This window comes from Hemibagrus wyckioides, linkage group LG21 (assembly GCF_019097595.1).
Source record: "Hemibagrus wyckioides isolate EC202008001 linkage group LG21, SWU_Hwy_1.0, whole genome shotgun sequence".
Lineage (NCBI taxonomy): Eukaryota > Metazoa > Chordata > Actinopteri > Siluriformes > Bagridae > Hemibagrus > Hemibagrus wyckioides.
In genome coordinates this window covers 2,421,986-2,436,711 of record NC_080730.1, presented here as the reverse complement: position 1 = coordinate 2,436,711, position 14,726 = coordinate 2,421,986, and the positions used below count along the sequence as shown (strand labels likewise).

Genomic DNA, 14,726 nt, shown 5'->3' with positions numbered 1-14,726 from the left:
TAATGTTATACTATTTAAACACAATAAGCGTATCACCATACCTGTAAGGAAAGGTACTGTTCAGTAACTCTAAGCTTACTAGTACAAATAAGCAGAAACAAATATGTCTTTTAGGGTAAAGTTTCCTAACCTGCCTTTTCTTAAGTATTACCTAGCTGGAGATTTTATTTTATCTTATTTTGTGCAAAGTGGACTTTGAGTGGACACAGACTTTGTTTATCATTAGTGACCTTTAACTCAATCAATGCTCCATTAAAGACACACTGCTATTTAATCTCCATTTAATCATGTGCATTCATGTGATTAATGTTGGAAACCCCAGTGATGAGTTAAAAACCCATGATGCATTTTTCTACTATCTGTGTTTGTTCCTTTGGCATAGAAAAGCACATGTAGTTTACCTTTAATACAGATTATGCTCCATTTATGTTTCTTAAACGATTTTAATGCTAAAGATTTAAAGGTGAAGATTTTCTATAGCACATTTCGTACATAAAGCCAGTTGAAAGTGCTTTGTGTTTCATTCTTCAATACTTCTAATCCTATTATATTATTATGGAACAGATGCTGAGCGCCTCCTAATGTCCTGAGTCATCTGGGTGGCTTCTGTTCTTCAGGTTGATCTGAAACATAGTAATCAGTAATGCTTAATTTGCTCAGGTACAAAACATACACTATATTGCCAAAAGTTTTGGGACACCCCTCCAAATCATTGAGCTCAGGTGTTGTTTTTCAGGGGTTGGGCTCGGCCTCTTAGTTCCAGTGAAAGGAACTCTTAATGCTTCAGCTTCATACCAAGACATTTTGGACAATTTCATGCTCTTTGTGGGAACAGTTTGGGGATGACCCCTTCCTGTTCCAACATGACTGCACACCAGTGACCAAAGCAAGGTCCATAAAGACATGGATGAGTGAGTTTGGTGTGGCGGAACTTGACTGGACCTGCACAGAGTCCTGACCTCAACCCCATAGAACACCTTTGGGATGAATTAGAGTGGAGACTGTGAGCCAGACCTTCTCGTCCATCATCAGTGCCTGACCTCACAAATGTGCTTCTAGAGGAATGATCAAAAATTCCCATAAACACACTCCTAAACCTTCTTCTTTTTCCCCCTTTCATTCATTTTTCACTGTTCAGCAGAAGGTGGCAGCATTCCCAAATTCTTCTGCTTTTATTTTTATCAAACACATGCAGTGATCACTTGGGGGTATTTCCTAAGGCCTAAGTTGCAGCCCTAATCCAGCACACCTGCCCCAGATAACCAGGTCTGATTAAACCGGATTAGTGTGTGGTGCAGCTGAAATATGTCTGTGCGTCAACCTCAACGACGCCAACGTCCACTAAAACAAGTGACAACGGACACCTATAATCTGAGAACAAAAACCAAAAACCTAAACCCTAAAGTCAGAAAAGACAAAATAATTTGCACCCCTCACACGCAATAGACTGATTGTCCAGGGCAGTTTTTTTGTGTATGATCTACAGACACACCCTTGTTTATACAAATAAAACACATATACACACACACACACCACAAACAGGTGAAGCAAAGGGAGGGTTGACCTGTTTAGACACGTCCCACAAGGGGCGGGTATGAAACAACACACACACTCACACACTTGGACACAGAAGGATGAGTTGCTGTGTGCACACACTCTCCAAAGGTCACTCTGGATTTCTCAGGTAAAGTTGATTTCCTATAAACTTTTAGTAAGTCACCTCTCTCTCTCTCTCTCTCTCTCTCTCTTCATCTCTCTCTGTCTTTCTTGCTACCTGAGCTGTCGGTCAAAAAGTGCAAACAATCTTAACAGGTTCAGCCATGCATTACTGCAGGCAAAGCAACATAACTTGGATTCCTCTGTTTGTTTGTGTGTGTGTGTGTGTGTGAGAGTGAGTGAGTGAGTGAGAGAATCAGTCAGACCCTCAGACCCTCTCATCTAAACTGAAACGCTTCTAGTATACATATCCTAGATCCTAAATTCAGCTCAGGTGCAAAAGAGCTCCGCTTTAGACTTCTTCAAAATATTTCTAAAGAATACTTCACATATTTGTGCTAAAGCTTTGTCCAGTGATCTGTAGTACCTGTGTGTCATCTTTTTAAAACCAAGTCTGAGACCTAAACGTATCGAGCCTTAATGACTGATGAGGTTTTTGCAGCATTAATGTCTTTTGGTTTAATTATAAACCTTTAACATTAACTCCAGGTACATATTTAAGCCATAGTCATGAGGAGAAGCTACACCTCAGGTAAAAATCTACATATTAAAGATCCGAGCACAGCAGGAGAAGTACCTTTAATGTGGCACCTCTGTCTCCTAGTGCTCTAGTTTGCATTTGCAAACATCATTGACTGTATTTGTGTTCTGTCACACTTTCAATAGCTTTATGCTACACTATCCACTGTGCCTCAATGCTTTAGCAGCACACAGACACTGAAGTTAGATTACATCTCAATTATTTTGTCCTAAATTCCTAGATACCTTATTGCCTAGAGAATATTAATCCCATTTAAACAGGAGCTACTGATTTTTTGCTTGTACTTGTGTCTTGGGTTTTTGATGATGAATATACTCTTAACTCTATTTCTACAAAGAGAGTATTTAGTCATTTATCCCAGCTACTAATACTTTTACTATTACCTCTAATATTAATAAAGCACACGCTCATCTCGGGGAGTTCTTGCTCACCATCGTCTCCTCAGGCTTGCTCATTAGGGATAAAATATTAACTTCATATTTTTTTCTATGTTTCTGTACTCCTGTGAAGCTGCTTTGAGACCATGTCCATGGATAAGTGCTATAGAAATTAATTGAATTTTTCATTTTGTGTTTGAAATCTTAGTGGTTTTTTTGCATACAACAGTTTAGAACCAAAAACAGTTTACAGATTATAAAGGAACAATAAAAAAATAATCTACAACATCTTGTTAAGATTCTTCAATCAAATCGAGAAATATCGGTTTAACGAGATTAAAGACGAGGCGTTTGTAATAATAATTAAAAACAATTTGCATACGGTGTTAACATTCCTAATGCTTGTTCTCTCTCTCTCTCTCTCTGACTGTCTCTCTGTCCGTAACCCCCCCCCCCCCCCCGGGCCAATTAACAATCACTTAAAAAGCATCAGTCTTGGCAGCTGTTCAGAATAACAAAAGCAAAAAATAAATAAATGAGTTTATGGGTGGGGCGATGTGACAGATATCATATTGCAATTCTCTAAAGATATTTCTACCCCACAGAGCAGGTAGCACGATATTTGTTAATGTTTGCTAACAATTTCCTACTTATACAGAAGTGTTGCGTTAAAAAAACTGCTTGATACTTTTGATTTTCTCTACAAAATATTTTTTAATTTTATTTAAAATTATATTTTTATATTATAATATTGGCATTTAATATTTATATTTAATATTTTAAAATAAATAATTTAATTTTATTAATAAAAAATCTAAAATAAAAATGGTAAAAGCAGAATATATTTTTAAATAATTATTTAATTTTTTTTAGATTAATTAGAGCATTTAAATCGGGTCAGTTTAATTATTTAGAGGGAAAATAATTTTAAAAAATCGCTTTCACAGTATCCATGATATGGCAGTGTGCACTGTATCGACTCCTCATGGCGTCAGTTTTATATCTGAACATCGTCCAGACATTTTGCTCTGGGATGTTTTACATAATTAGCATGTAATATAAATAAATAAATGATGTGCTAATAATCGCAACCCTTACTGGAGTGGCCTAGTGTATAAACATTAAGGAAACTATTTATTTATTCATTTGCTTTTATTTATCTATTTACTTTTTATTTGTTTTATTTATTTATTTATTTATTCATTCCTTCCTTGTGTTTGGTGATCATTTAGTCTTAGTTTGCACAACTCTGAATCATGGCACTGCAGTTACACAATCTCATACACACTTCTGTAGGGAACTTTTATTAAAGCAGGCTCTTTAAGATTATAAGATTATGGCTGTGTGTATAATCTGTGTGTTCAGACTTAACATGAACTTAAAGGCATTATATTCAATTATATCGTACAGCACGTGACACTCGGAGCATTTCATTTTACTTTAAAAATAACTTCTTTGTTTATACTCTGATTATATGCCTAGACGACGTGCAATAAACATTACATTACACACAAAGCTTTTTACGATGGTGACAATATTTACAAAACACACACACTGTCATAAAGCGTTATTATTAAAGATTATTTCCCTGCCAGCTGCCTGAAGGTTATGAAATAACGCGTGTTGGTGAAAGTGGTTCAGGTCATAAAACTGTCCAACGCTTCTAGGAGCTCAAGGCCAAAAGTCTGAAAAAGCAAACAGGAGAGCAAGCAGTGTGTCAATAAAAACCACATGGGGTCATCAGATTAGAGAGAGAAACACTGACCTGCTTCACGTCAGAGTTTGAAGTCTAGGAAACATCAGATAGAGTTTTAAAGAGAGAGTGTCGCAGTATAGAATCACGACACCAGCACAGACACAGAGAAGCAGCAGTGATCTGTCATGTCTCTGAAGGAGCACATGGATTAATCCTGTATTTTTACCCTGATAGATTGATGTATCCATCCATCCATCCATCCCTCTCCATATCTATCTATCCACCCATCCATCTCTCTCCTTATCAATCTATCCATCTCCATATCAATCTGTCCAACCATCCATCTCACTCCATATCCATCCATCTCTCATCATATCTATCCATCCATCTCTCTCCATATCTATCCATCCATCCATCCATCCATCCATCTCTTTCCTTATCAAGCTATCCATCCATCCATCTCTCTCCTTATCAATCCATCCATCTTTCTCCATATCAATCTATCCATCCATCCATCTCTCTCCATATCTATCCACCAATCCATTGAATGGGTATGGAGAGAGTTGGATGGATTCATAGGCTGATTTGGAGCGAGATGGATGGATGGACACAGACAGATATAGGAAGAGATGGACAGACAGATGGATATAGAGATATGGAGAGAGATGGATAGAGGGATGGGCAGACAGATAGATATATGGAGAGATGAAGGGATACATACATTTAGGGAGAAAGAGAGGGATAGATATATCATGAGAGGGATGGATGGATGGAGACAAACAGACATGGAGAGAGGTGGACAGACATGGATGGATGGATAGGCAGACAGATACAGAGAAAGATGGATGGATAGAGAGAGACAGAAATGGAGGGATATAGATGGATGGATACATACATGCATAGAGAGAGAGAGATATCATGAGAGAGATGGATGGATATGGAAAAAGATACATGCATAGAGAGAGAAATAGGGAGAGTTGGATGGATAGACAGACGGATACGGAGAGGGATGAATGGAGAGATATGGAGACAGACAGACAGATGGATACATACATGCAGAGAGAGAGCAATGGGGAGAAAGAGAGAGAGAGATCGTGAGAGGGATGGACGATATGGAGAAAGGTAACTAGATACATGCAAAGAGAGAGAAATAGGGAGATGGATGGATGGATAGATAGACAGACAGATATGGAAATGGATGGTGTGATTGAGAGATGGATATGGAGGGGGAGAGAGAGATGGATGAATAGAAGGATGATGGATATGGAAAAAGATGAATGGATGGATAGATAGAGAAATATGGAGGAATTGATAGCAGGGCAACCCAAATGCAGGCCTGTGCAGAAAATACTCCCATGTTCCCATGCTAATGCAAATGACACAGCGTTTGCATGAACCACATTTGCATATGATTATAATATGTAAATCTGAGGATTTTAATTTCACACCAGCATGTAAGTCACGTCTGGATGTACTGTTTTCATCCCGCCTCTCTTTACCTTTATCCGTCCTTCTCATCTGCAAAGTGTTTCTGGATGTAAATCAGCAGCAGGATTGGGTCTCGGTTTTCTTATTCCACACAGCCTCCTGTTTCAACACACGACATTCACAGCTCCGTAAACAAACCGCTCAAATCATCAGGCTTGAACTTACTAACAGTCTCATGAAGAGAAAATCAGGAAATTAAATCAGACTTTATAACACTATCAACGTTTTCTATTAAGGCTCCTGTAACTGACATCACTTAACACATTAGAGAGCATCAACAAACCAATAACACACAACAAATCAATAATATTAAACCAGAATAAAAGCAATTAGACACTAATGGGCATGATTATTAATTGTTCAATAAAGAATTCAATTTGTGGTTAATAGTATTTGCCATAAATAATTCTTCGATGTAATCTAGTCTGTTATCAGCGAGCTTTTGTTGCTAGGCAACGTAACGGACCAATATTACATACGCTACAGACAGAACAATCGCTTGATTTATAATTGTTTATTATATAAATAAATAAATAATAAATAAAGCATGCAGCAGCAGGTGGCTCCAGGGTTTTCCGTGTTAGTCCCCAAGCTCAGGTTTCTGTCTAGGCGAAGACGGGAAGCTTTTACATGTTCTAGCCGTGTCTGAAGGTTTCCAATGGTTCTCCGGTTTCCTCCCACCTCCCAGAAACAAACCGGTAGTCTACAAATTGTATGTGTGTGTGTGTGTGTGTGTGTGTGTGTGTGTGTGTGTGTGTGTGTGAGAGAGAGAGAGACAGTGTGCGAGATGTTCTGTGATGGAGCAGTGAGGTAAAGTGTAGATTTCAGTTTTCAGCAAGACGACAAAACGTTTTATTGTTTTCAAACAATAAATGGCATGAAGAATGTAATGACTGTAATATTTTTTAATTCGAAAGGTGATTCATACCCGAAGCTGTTGTGCAATACTACACACACACACCTTAAAATCGTGCATTTCACAATAACTTTGTTTGCCTCAATTACTCAAGTCTATAGAATGGAAAACCTGTCTTGCAAAGCATCATCATAGCAAGGAATTAGTGCTAAGTCTATAATGAACTCCAAAATTACACTGACCTTTTAGGTCTTCATGAACCTTGCTGTTGTAGAAAGGACATTAACATTATTTCCTGTCCAGTGTCACCCAAATGAAGATGAGGTTCTCTTCTGAGCCTGGTTCCTCTCAAGGTTTCTTCCTTATATCATATCAGGGAGTTTTTTCTTCACCACCGTCGCCTCAGGCTTCTCATTGGAGAGAAATGTTAGAGATAAAATAGTAACTTTAAACTTTAATTTTTTTTCTCTGTTCTTCTGTAAAGCTGCTTTGAGAGAATGTCCATTGTTAAAAAGCGCTGTACAAATGAATTGAAATTAAAAAATCACCTGCTTTGCCCAGCGTTCACACCACCACAACGACTGAATTATTTATTGATGTTTACTGATGGAGAACATGCACTATTTAGCCAAAAGTTTTGGGACACCCCTCCAAATCATTGAGTTCAGGGGTTGGACTCGGGCCCCTTAGTTCCAGTGAAAGGAACTCTTAATGCTTCAGCTTCATCCCAAGACATTTTGGACAATTTCATGCTCTTTGTGGGAACAGTTTGGGGATGACCCCTTCCTGTTCCAACATGACTGCACACCAGTGACCAAAGCAAGGTCCATAAAGACATGGATGAGTGAGTTTGGTGTGGAGGAACTTGACTGGCCTGCACAGAGTCCTGACCTCAACCCCATAGAACACCTTTGGGATGAATTAGAGCGGAGACTGTGAGCCAGTCCTTCTCGTCCAACATCAGTGCCTGACCTCACAAATGCTCTTCTACAGGAATGGTCAAAAAATTCCCATAAACACACTCCTAAACCTTGTGGAAAGCTGCAAAGGGCAGGGTTACAACTCCATATTACATTCATGTGTATGTAAAGGCAGGTGTCCCAAAACTTTTGGCAATATAGTGCATCAACATTTAACATAAGTTGATTTACTTTGGCGTACACCGAATGAACAGTCGAGGTGTATTTTGTTAACAAACACACCAGATGTTGCATGTTGGCTGTTTATGTAATCTTGTTAACGTTATGATTTATTAATGCTGAACTGACACAGTAAATAATTTTAAAGTCTCATATTGATGCCAATATAAAATCATAAAACTTACTCTCTGCTGTAAATATAGATGTAATAAACATTAAAACTTAAAGGGAACCTTCACACAAGTCCCCAGTCACTGTACTCTCGTCAGCAGGCATTCCTACTACTGGTTCCCATGGTAATAATGTTTATCAGCGACTAGTGTTATAAATGGTGCTAAAGAAAAACGTTCTGGTGGGAAATTTGGTGTTTACCTGGACCGTATCATCCGAGAAGCAGTGTGTGCTCTACTGTCCGCACCGAGTCGCTCCGTATTTGCATAAAGTTAAACATTTCTCTACTTTCACACGTCTCTGATGTGGACACGCCCACGCCCAAGTCTCCAGCTCGTCTCCGGTCACTATAGCCTTGCGAATATCCCTTTGCTACTCAACAAACTTTAATATAAAGCACATCGACACCTGAAAACAACAAACTGGCAACAAAATCAATGTTTTTATAGATCATTAAACATCTGTTCTTAAGTTCAGATCATTTTTTCTTCCACAAAAAAGTTTATAAATTGATATTTTTAATATTTTTAATATATATTATTTTTAAGCTTCACGTTCACATCGACAAAATCTATCCTTCTGTTAATATTTAATATTTATCGAGGCCTCGTACGGGTCACTCTGAGCATGAAGGCCATGCTGAACTTCACTGTGACATCGCAGTGTTTTTTGTGATTTCTGACCGGTGATACACCTGTATGGTCACTCAGCGATTTTTTAAAACCTAAACAGCAGATTTTTATCATCGTTTCCATCGTTCACTCTTCACAATTAGGCCATATAAGGTTTTCCCACAACAGGTAGAACAACAGCTCTGGTTTCTATAGTGACAGATCGTTCACAAGGACATGTACGCCCAGATAAACTCTAATGGTTGTCATGGTGATCATGTTTATCGTCAAACGTTAGATGTAACAATAAATAAACAAAAATGTCATTATTTAATTGCTGCTCTAGTAAAGCTCCAGGACTGAACCCAGACTCTGCTGTTGATTATTTTTCCTTTACAGCATGACACTCGAGTGTTTTATTCCCGGTCATTAATATAACAAATGGATTTCTCTGGAACTAAATTGCATGCCGCGAGCTATTAGATTTCGCCCGGCACTTGGGTTGTTTCAGTTGAACGAGCAGCTCATTAGGGCTGCATTAGTATGATTACTTGGCAGGAATGTTCAGCCTTATCTGAAAACGTTTACTGAGTCTGCAGTGATTCAGCAGCTGGAACAAAAACCTGCGGCCATACTGGAGCCGTTAGTGGAGGTGTGTGTGTGTGTGTGGACCCCAGACTCAGCAGGGGGTATTTACATGTGTTCGTTAAGACGTTTTGGGGAAGAATCTGGTGTAAGATACGGAGACATGAGCAACAGCGAGCGATGGAGACTAGAAGTGTCCACAGCAGAGGAGCTGAACTTTATGCAAATATGGAGTGACTCCAATGAGAGTGGATCGTAGAGGTCACATAATCCATGAGAAAGATCACACAATGCTTCTCCTTCATCCTAAATGACGGTGCGGATAAACGCTGCTGAGTTTTATACCCAAACGACAAATCTCGCTTCGTTCTGGCACCAAGTAACCGATGTGCTGTCAAATGTGCAATGCTAGTTACGAAGTAATGATGTTACTATGGCAACAAGGAGTAAGAACGCAGATGGACAGTTTGGAGAGAGAAAATCTTGCAGCACTCCCCTATTTACCTGGTTAGAAATCAAAACCCTCATATCCAAATAAATGTACTACATTAAATGCAGCTTAAATACAACTTAAGATTGATGTATAAAAAAAAACCTACAAAAATCGCTGTAATCTTTTTAGTAAATTCTGATGAGAAATATACATGAAATTATAAAAATAAATAAATAAAAAAACTGTTAATTAAATAATAAAATAACACAATTAATAATTCATTATTTCTAAAAAAGTATATATTTATTCTAACTAGCAATAAAATGAATAGCTTTTATAAATATTAATTTTATTTGTAAAATTATTTATATATATATATAAACAACTAATAAAATAACTTTTATAAAGTCATTTATCATTTATCTGCATCAGCTATATATAAGTGAAGTGACAAAGCTTCTTTGACTTGACGTTGACTAGAGCACTGTGTAGACTTCTTGTCTAAAAATTATTTGATGTCACATATAATGAATGTATTAGGCATTAACATCTGTAAACAGGAAGCCTAGTTCACACATGGATATATTTAAAAGCGTGCACTAATTAAAAACAAAAATACACCATGTCATTTTAGTTTCTCCATATTAATAATAATAATATTAATAATGTGCTCTCAAAGTATGGCGCAAGACTTAGTGGCTACAAAAAATAAACAAGTAATACCAGAAAATCTTCTTTAAAAATGATGATCATTCCACAGAAGCTTTACAAATAAGAACTTGTTTAAAGAAGATCCCATGCAATGCAAGAGATAAAGACTCGTTTCAGGTTTTTGTTTGTGCTTGATTTATGAGGAGGAATAAAAGTGCCATGTCCGGAGGAGCGGCGACTTGTTCGGTCAGAACCGGATTGTCCTGATTTCATCCCGGCTTTTTGTGGAATATTAATACTAGCAGCAGTTTTATGCACATTCATGTATTCTTCTGTTGGTAAATATTGTGCTTAGTAACTTGAGTCATTCAACACTAGAACCTTTTGAAGCGCTTTGACATTCAATCTAACCTGACTCGACAGACCAGGCTCTAACCTGCCTCTTGGGCACGTCTACATTCCTTCAAGCACTTATTGTCTCGTTTACTTCTTCTAAGCTTCCTGAAGGTGGTGTTCTGAGAACTTTTTCCTGTATTATTCCTGTATAGTTTAATATGAACCGCACATTGCACCATAACTCTGTAGACACCTCATCTTCATGGATCACAGTCCAGTGACTTCTGTGCCGGTCCCAAGCCTGGACAAATAGAGAGGGTTGCGTCAGGAAGGGCATCCGGTGTAAAACATTGCCAAATTTAATCATGCGAATCGTCAGTGTACAAGACAGTGGTGAGACCGGTCATGCTGTATGATTTAGAGGCAGTGTCATTGAGGAAGAGACAGGAGTCAGACTTGGAGGTAGCAGAGCTGAAGATGTTGAGGTTCTCTTTGGGAGGGACACGGTTGTACAGGATTAGGAACGAGTAAATCAGATGGACAGCTCATGTTGGACGTTTGGGGGACAAAGTTAGGGAGGACAGATTAAGATGGTTTGGACATGTCCAGAGGAGGGAGAGTGAGTATATTGGTAGGAGAATGTTGGACATGGAGCTGCCAGGCAGGAGGCAAAGAGAAAGGCCAAAGAGGAGGTATATGGATGGAATAAATGAGGATATGAAGCTAGTGGGTGTAAGTCTTGAGGATGCAGAAGATAGGGATAGGTGGAGAGAGGTGATTTGATGTGGCTACACCTGAAGGGAAAAGCTGAAAGAAGAACAAGATCGTTTTGGGGAAGAACTGCATATGGGTGCACATACTTTTGATCATATAGAAGATCTTGAGAGTCTTGTAATGTTCATCTCTACACTGTAACCCATCCCAACCTTTTATTCAGGAAATACTTCATTCTCTTTTCTACACACTGGACAAAAATCCTGTCCCTTTTGTTAGCAAAACCTCAGGAAAATTATAGCTCCTGAGACGTGAGCGTGACTTTCATCATGAGCTATAATTGCTCAGCGAGTATTGCGATATAATATTTCTTGTCCTATGAAACCAACCCTGGAGTATTGTTTAGGTTGAAACAGAAAACCCGAGTAAACTCTGGAATAATGTTTACATGGGAGATGCACGGAATTATTTTTTCTTTCTAATTCATGGCTTATCTTTTGTTATAAGCCATGAAATATGCAAAAGGTTTTCAGGGCATGGAAACTGGGAAAGCCAAGACTGCAATGTTCAAGAGCCTGAAGCTTGTACAAGTGTGTAAGGGTAACAAAAGGAATTAGGGGGTTAGTGGGCGGAGCTTCTCACCAGATCATGGTGGCACCTGGAATGTCTTTAATAATACCTAAATGTCATAAAATCAATGAACTTAAACATAAATAAAGCTAGACCTTGAGTGAATTGTGCTCTACTCTGGAATGATGATGAATCTTGTTCTTCAGGTCTAAGGATGGACGGCGTCCTGGAGTCGACGATCGCTCTGTGTGGATGCAAAGTGTTGTGCAGCTTTCTCTGTCTTCCTGCTTTCAAAGACTCCATCTCCTCGGTCAGCCTGTGCTGCGTTAGCCTCTTACTCTTCACCGATCTCTCCATCACTAGTAAGCATAAGTTTCCCGAGATCCTCATCATATTTCTCTCATGTTTCATCTCGCTCACTTTTTTTTTTTTTCCCCTGTTCTTCCAGTGTTCCTGGTGTACCTCTGGTCCGCCGCGCCCAGGCCGATGTCTTTTGACCCGTCTTCCGACGTCATCGCTCTGCGCTTCATGCTGTTCCTTAGCGACACGTACGAAGCCGTGTTGATGCTGACCCCGCTGCTGGTGGCTGTGGAACTGCTGGCTCGTCTCTTATGGGGCGTCGAGACTGCGATGCCAATGGTGGACGAAAAGGAGGCTAAAGAGGACACGTTTTTAAAGGATGTTGACAGAGATACCTGGGATACTGGACGACGACAGAAAGAAGAAAACAACATGGTGGTGTTAAAAGCTTTAGGTTTCCTGGGTTGCCTCATGCTGTGGTTCATGTGTGGGACATTCGCCGGGTTTAGCTGGAGGCACGAGCAGGTGGTGGTGAGATCCTGTCTGGAAGAAGGCAGCTTGCTCTCGACGTGCCTCCCCTGCCTCCTCACCACTTCTTCGCCAGTTAGCGGCCAGCTATTTTGGGCTTTACCTGCCGCTGTTCTCTTGCTAGTGTTCACCGCAGTCGTGAGCTTAATCGCAGCAAAGCTGACCCCTAGAATTGTTAATCCGGAGCTGCTCGCATGCGTCAAGAACACTCCGCAAACACATCCGCCCACGCCCGAGAGGACCTCTATTGCTGCTGTGAGCGTCTCACACAATTGCCATGTTGACTCAGAAAAGACAGCCAACAGCTGCGCCATTCACAGCTCGCATAATAAGCGGCAGCAGACTCACGGAAAGCCGGAGCCATTATCTTGGAGAACAGAGCTGGCTGATGGCTGTAAATTAAACAGCGAGAGCGTCACGCTCGTCTTACCGGCCCCCGGCGCGGCCCCGCACCCTCACAAGAGCCGGCTTTGGCAGAGTGTTCGGGAAAGTCCCTGCTCGAGGGGAGAGATGATGACTGGGCTGCTGTGTGGACTGCTGGTCTGTGTCTTTCCTACAGTTCTCAGCACCAACATCCTGCTCGTCAGCAACCTGGACACTCTTGCTGTGTATGTTGTGAAACATCTGCTCACTCCACTGCACGCTAAATGACAGGTTAAGGCAGATACGTGTTCGCACAGCACACCTCCTGCTGAACATTCCTAACATTCTGAGGTTATTTGTAAAATTGAAAGCTCTTGACAGGTTCGAGTGCACACACGAACTGACTTTTTTTTAATCGTAAGATCATCTTCAGTAACTGGTTTATCCTGGTCAGGGGTGAAGTGGAAATCCTATGTACTCTCGCCAGCTTTACTGATGAAACCAGCACGTGAAGGAAACCGGAGGACACTGAGGATACCGACATGGAGAACTGTTACTTCTGGTGGTGGTTCCATCGGACAGCCTGTCCACTACAGGGCACCACACACACACACACGCTTGCAGATAGGGGCAAAATCATTGTAGCTTCATTCTCCTCTCAGCATGTTTCTGGAAGGAAACTGGAGGAAACCCGTAAGGTCAGGAGAACAACATGCAGAGAAACTCCTCATGGATCAGAACCTCAGGATTAGCTGTGAAAAGGCAACATGTGCACGCAGGTTTTTGGGCATTGTATCGAGAGATGTTTCAGATATCGTCTGAATGATTGAATGAAAATGAATGAATGACTGAATGTTAAGTCTTTATTAAATGCATAACTGCATGAGCTCTAGAATGTGGTGATATTCTGTGGCCGTCTGTTTCCGATGTTTGTTCTGACCGAGAACGAAATCAGGGATTCAATACGTAGCAGAACCAACATGTTTTAGACAGCAGGTTTGATGCGTTTATGATTCACGAGCATCAAAAGCAAAACAGAGTCTAATTAATTGGAATGCAGTTATTGTGCTGATCACAGATGGCTGTTTATACAAGCATGCAACACACACACACGCACACACACACACACACACACGATGCCTGAACCTTTTAGAGCCCTTACTGGAAAAACAAACCCGGGACGTTAAAATCGTTCTTGGAAAGCTGTGCTTGCTTTTAGCACCTCTCGCTTTAGAACCCGAAGACTAATTCGGTACCCACGGACACCTTCGTACAAATTACCAAGAAGCAGATTAAAAAAGAAAAAAAAAAGTTCTGGACAATAATGACCTGTGAATGTTAACAAACTCCAACCAACTTGTATGTTTGTGTCAGCGGTCAGACTGTGTGTGCTGTGACTCGAGGAGTATTTAAACACTGCCACTTGGTGTCTGACACCAGAACTCGAAATCCAGACAGATCATCAGATAAACAAAAAACACTTCAGAAATGTTTGGACCGTCTCCAAACGCTGACATTTAACCTCTGAAAAGAAATAAGATGAGGTTGTACAAGTGTCCTTAATGGCTCCAGAGACAGGATACAGTGATATGGTGATGTAATAACGACTTTCTCTTTATGAAATAATTAGAACTCTGGATTCTGATTCATT

The 14,726-nt window shown here is 40.0% G+C and overlaps 1 protein-coding gene across 1 annotated transcript; it reads left to right on the top strand.

Moving 5' to 3' along the window:
• The first annotated feature begins 1,563 nt into the window (after positions 1-1,563).
• si:ch211-193i15.1 (uncharacterized) lies at positions 1,564-13,961 on the top strand. The gene is made up of 3 exons (XM_058374184.1): positions 1,564-1,684; positions 12,091-12,246; positions 12,333-13,961. The coding sequence occupies exons 2-3, from the start codon at positions 12,099-12,101 to the stop codon at positions 13,361-13,363; spliced, it is 1,179 nt and encodes a 392-aa protein (XP_058230167.1). The 5' UTR covers positions 1,564-1,684; positions 12,091-12,098; the 3' UTR covers positions 13,364-13,961.
• The last annotated feature ends 765 nt before the right edge of the window (positions 13,962-14,726 follow it).

What these genes read in the sequence shown, in the direction of transcription:
- si:ch211-193i15.1 (XM_058374184.1), top strand. Translation starts at nt 12,099, where the DNA reads ATGGACGGCGTCCTGGAGTCGACGATCGCTCTGTGTGGATGCAAAGTG. An exon ending in CACCGATCTCTCCATCACTA is followed by an intron (nt 12,247 to 12,332) that starts GTAAGCATAAGT and finishes CTGTTCTTCCAG; the next exon opens with TGTTCCTGGTGTACCTCTGG.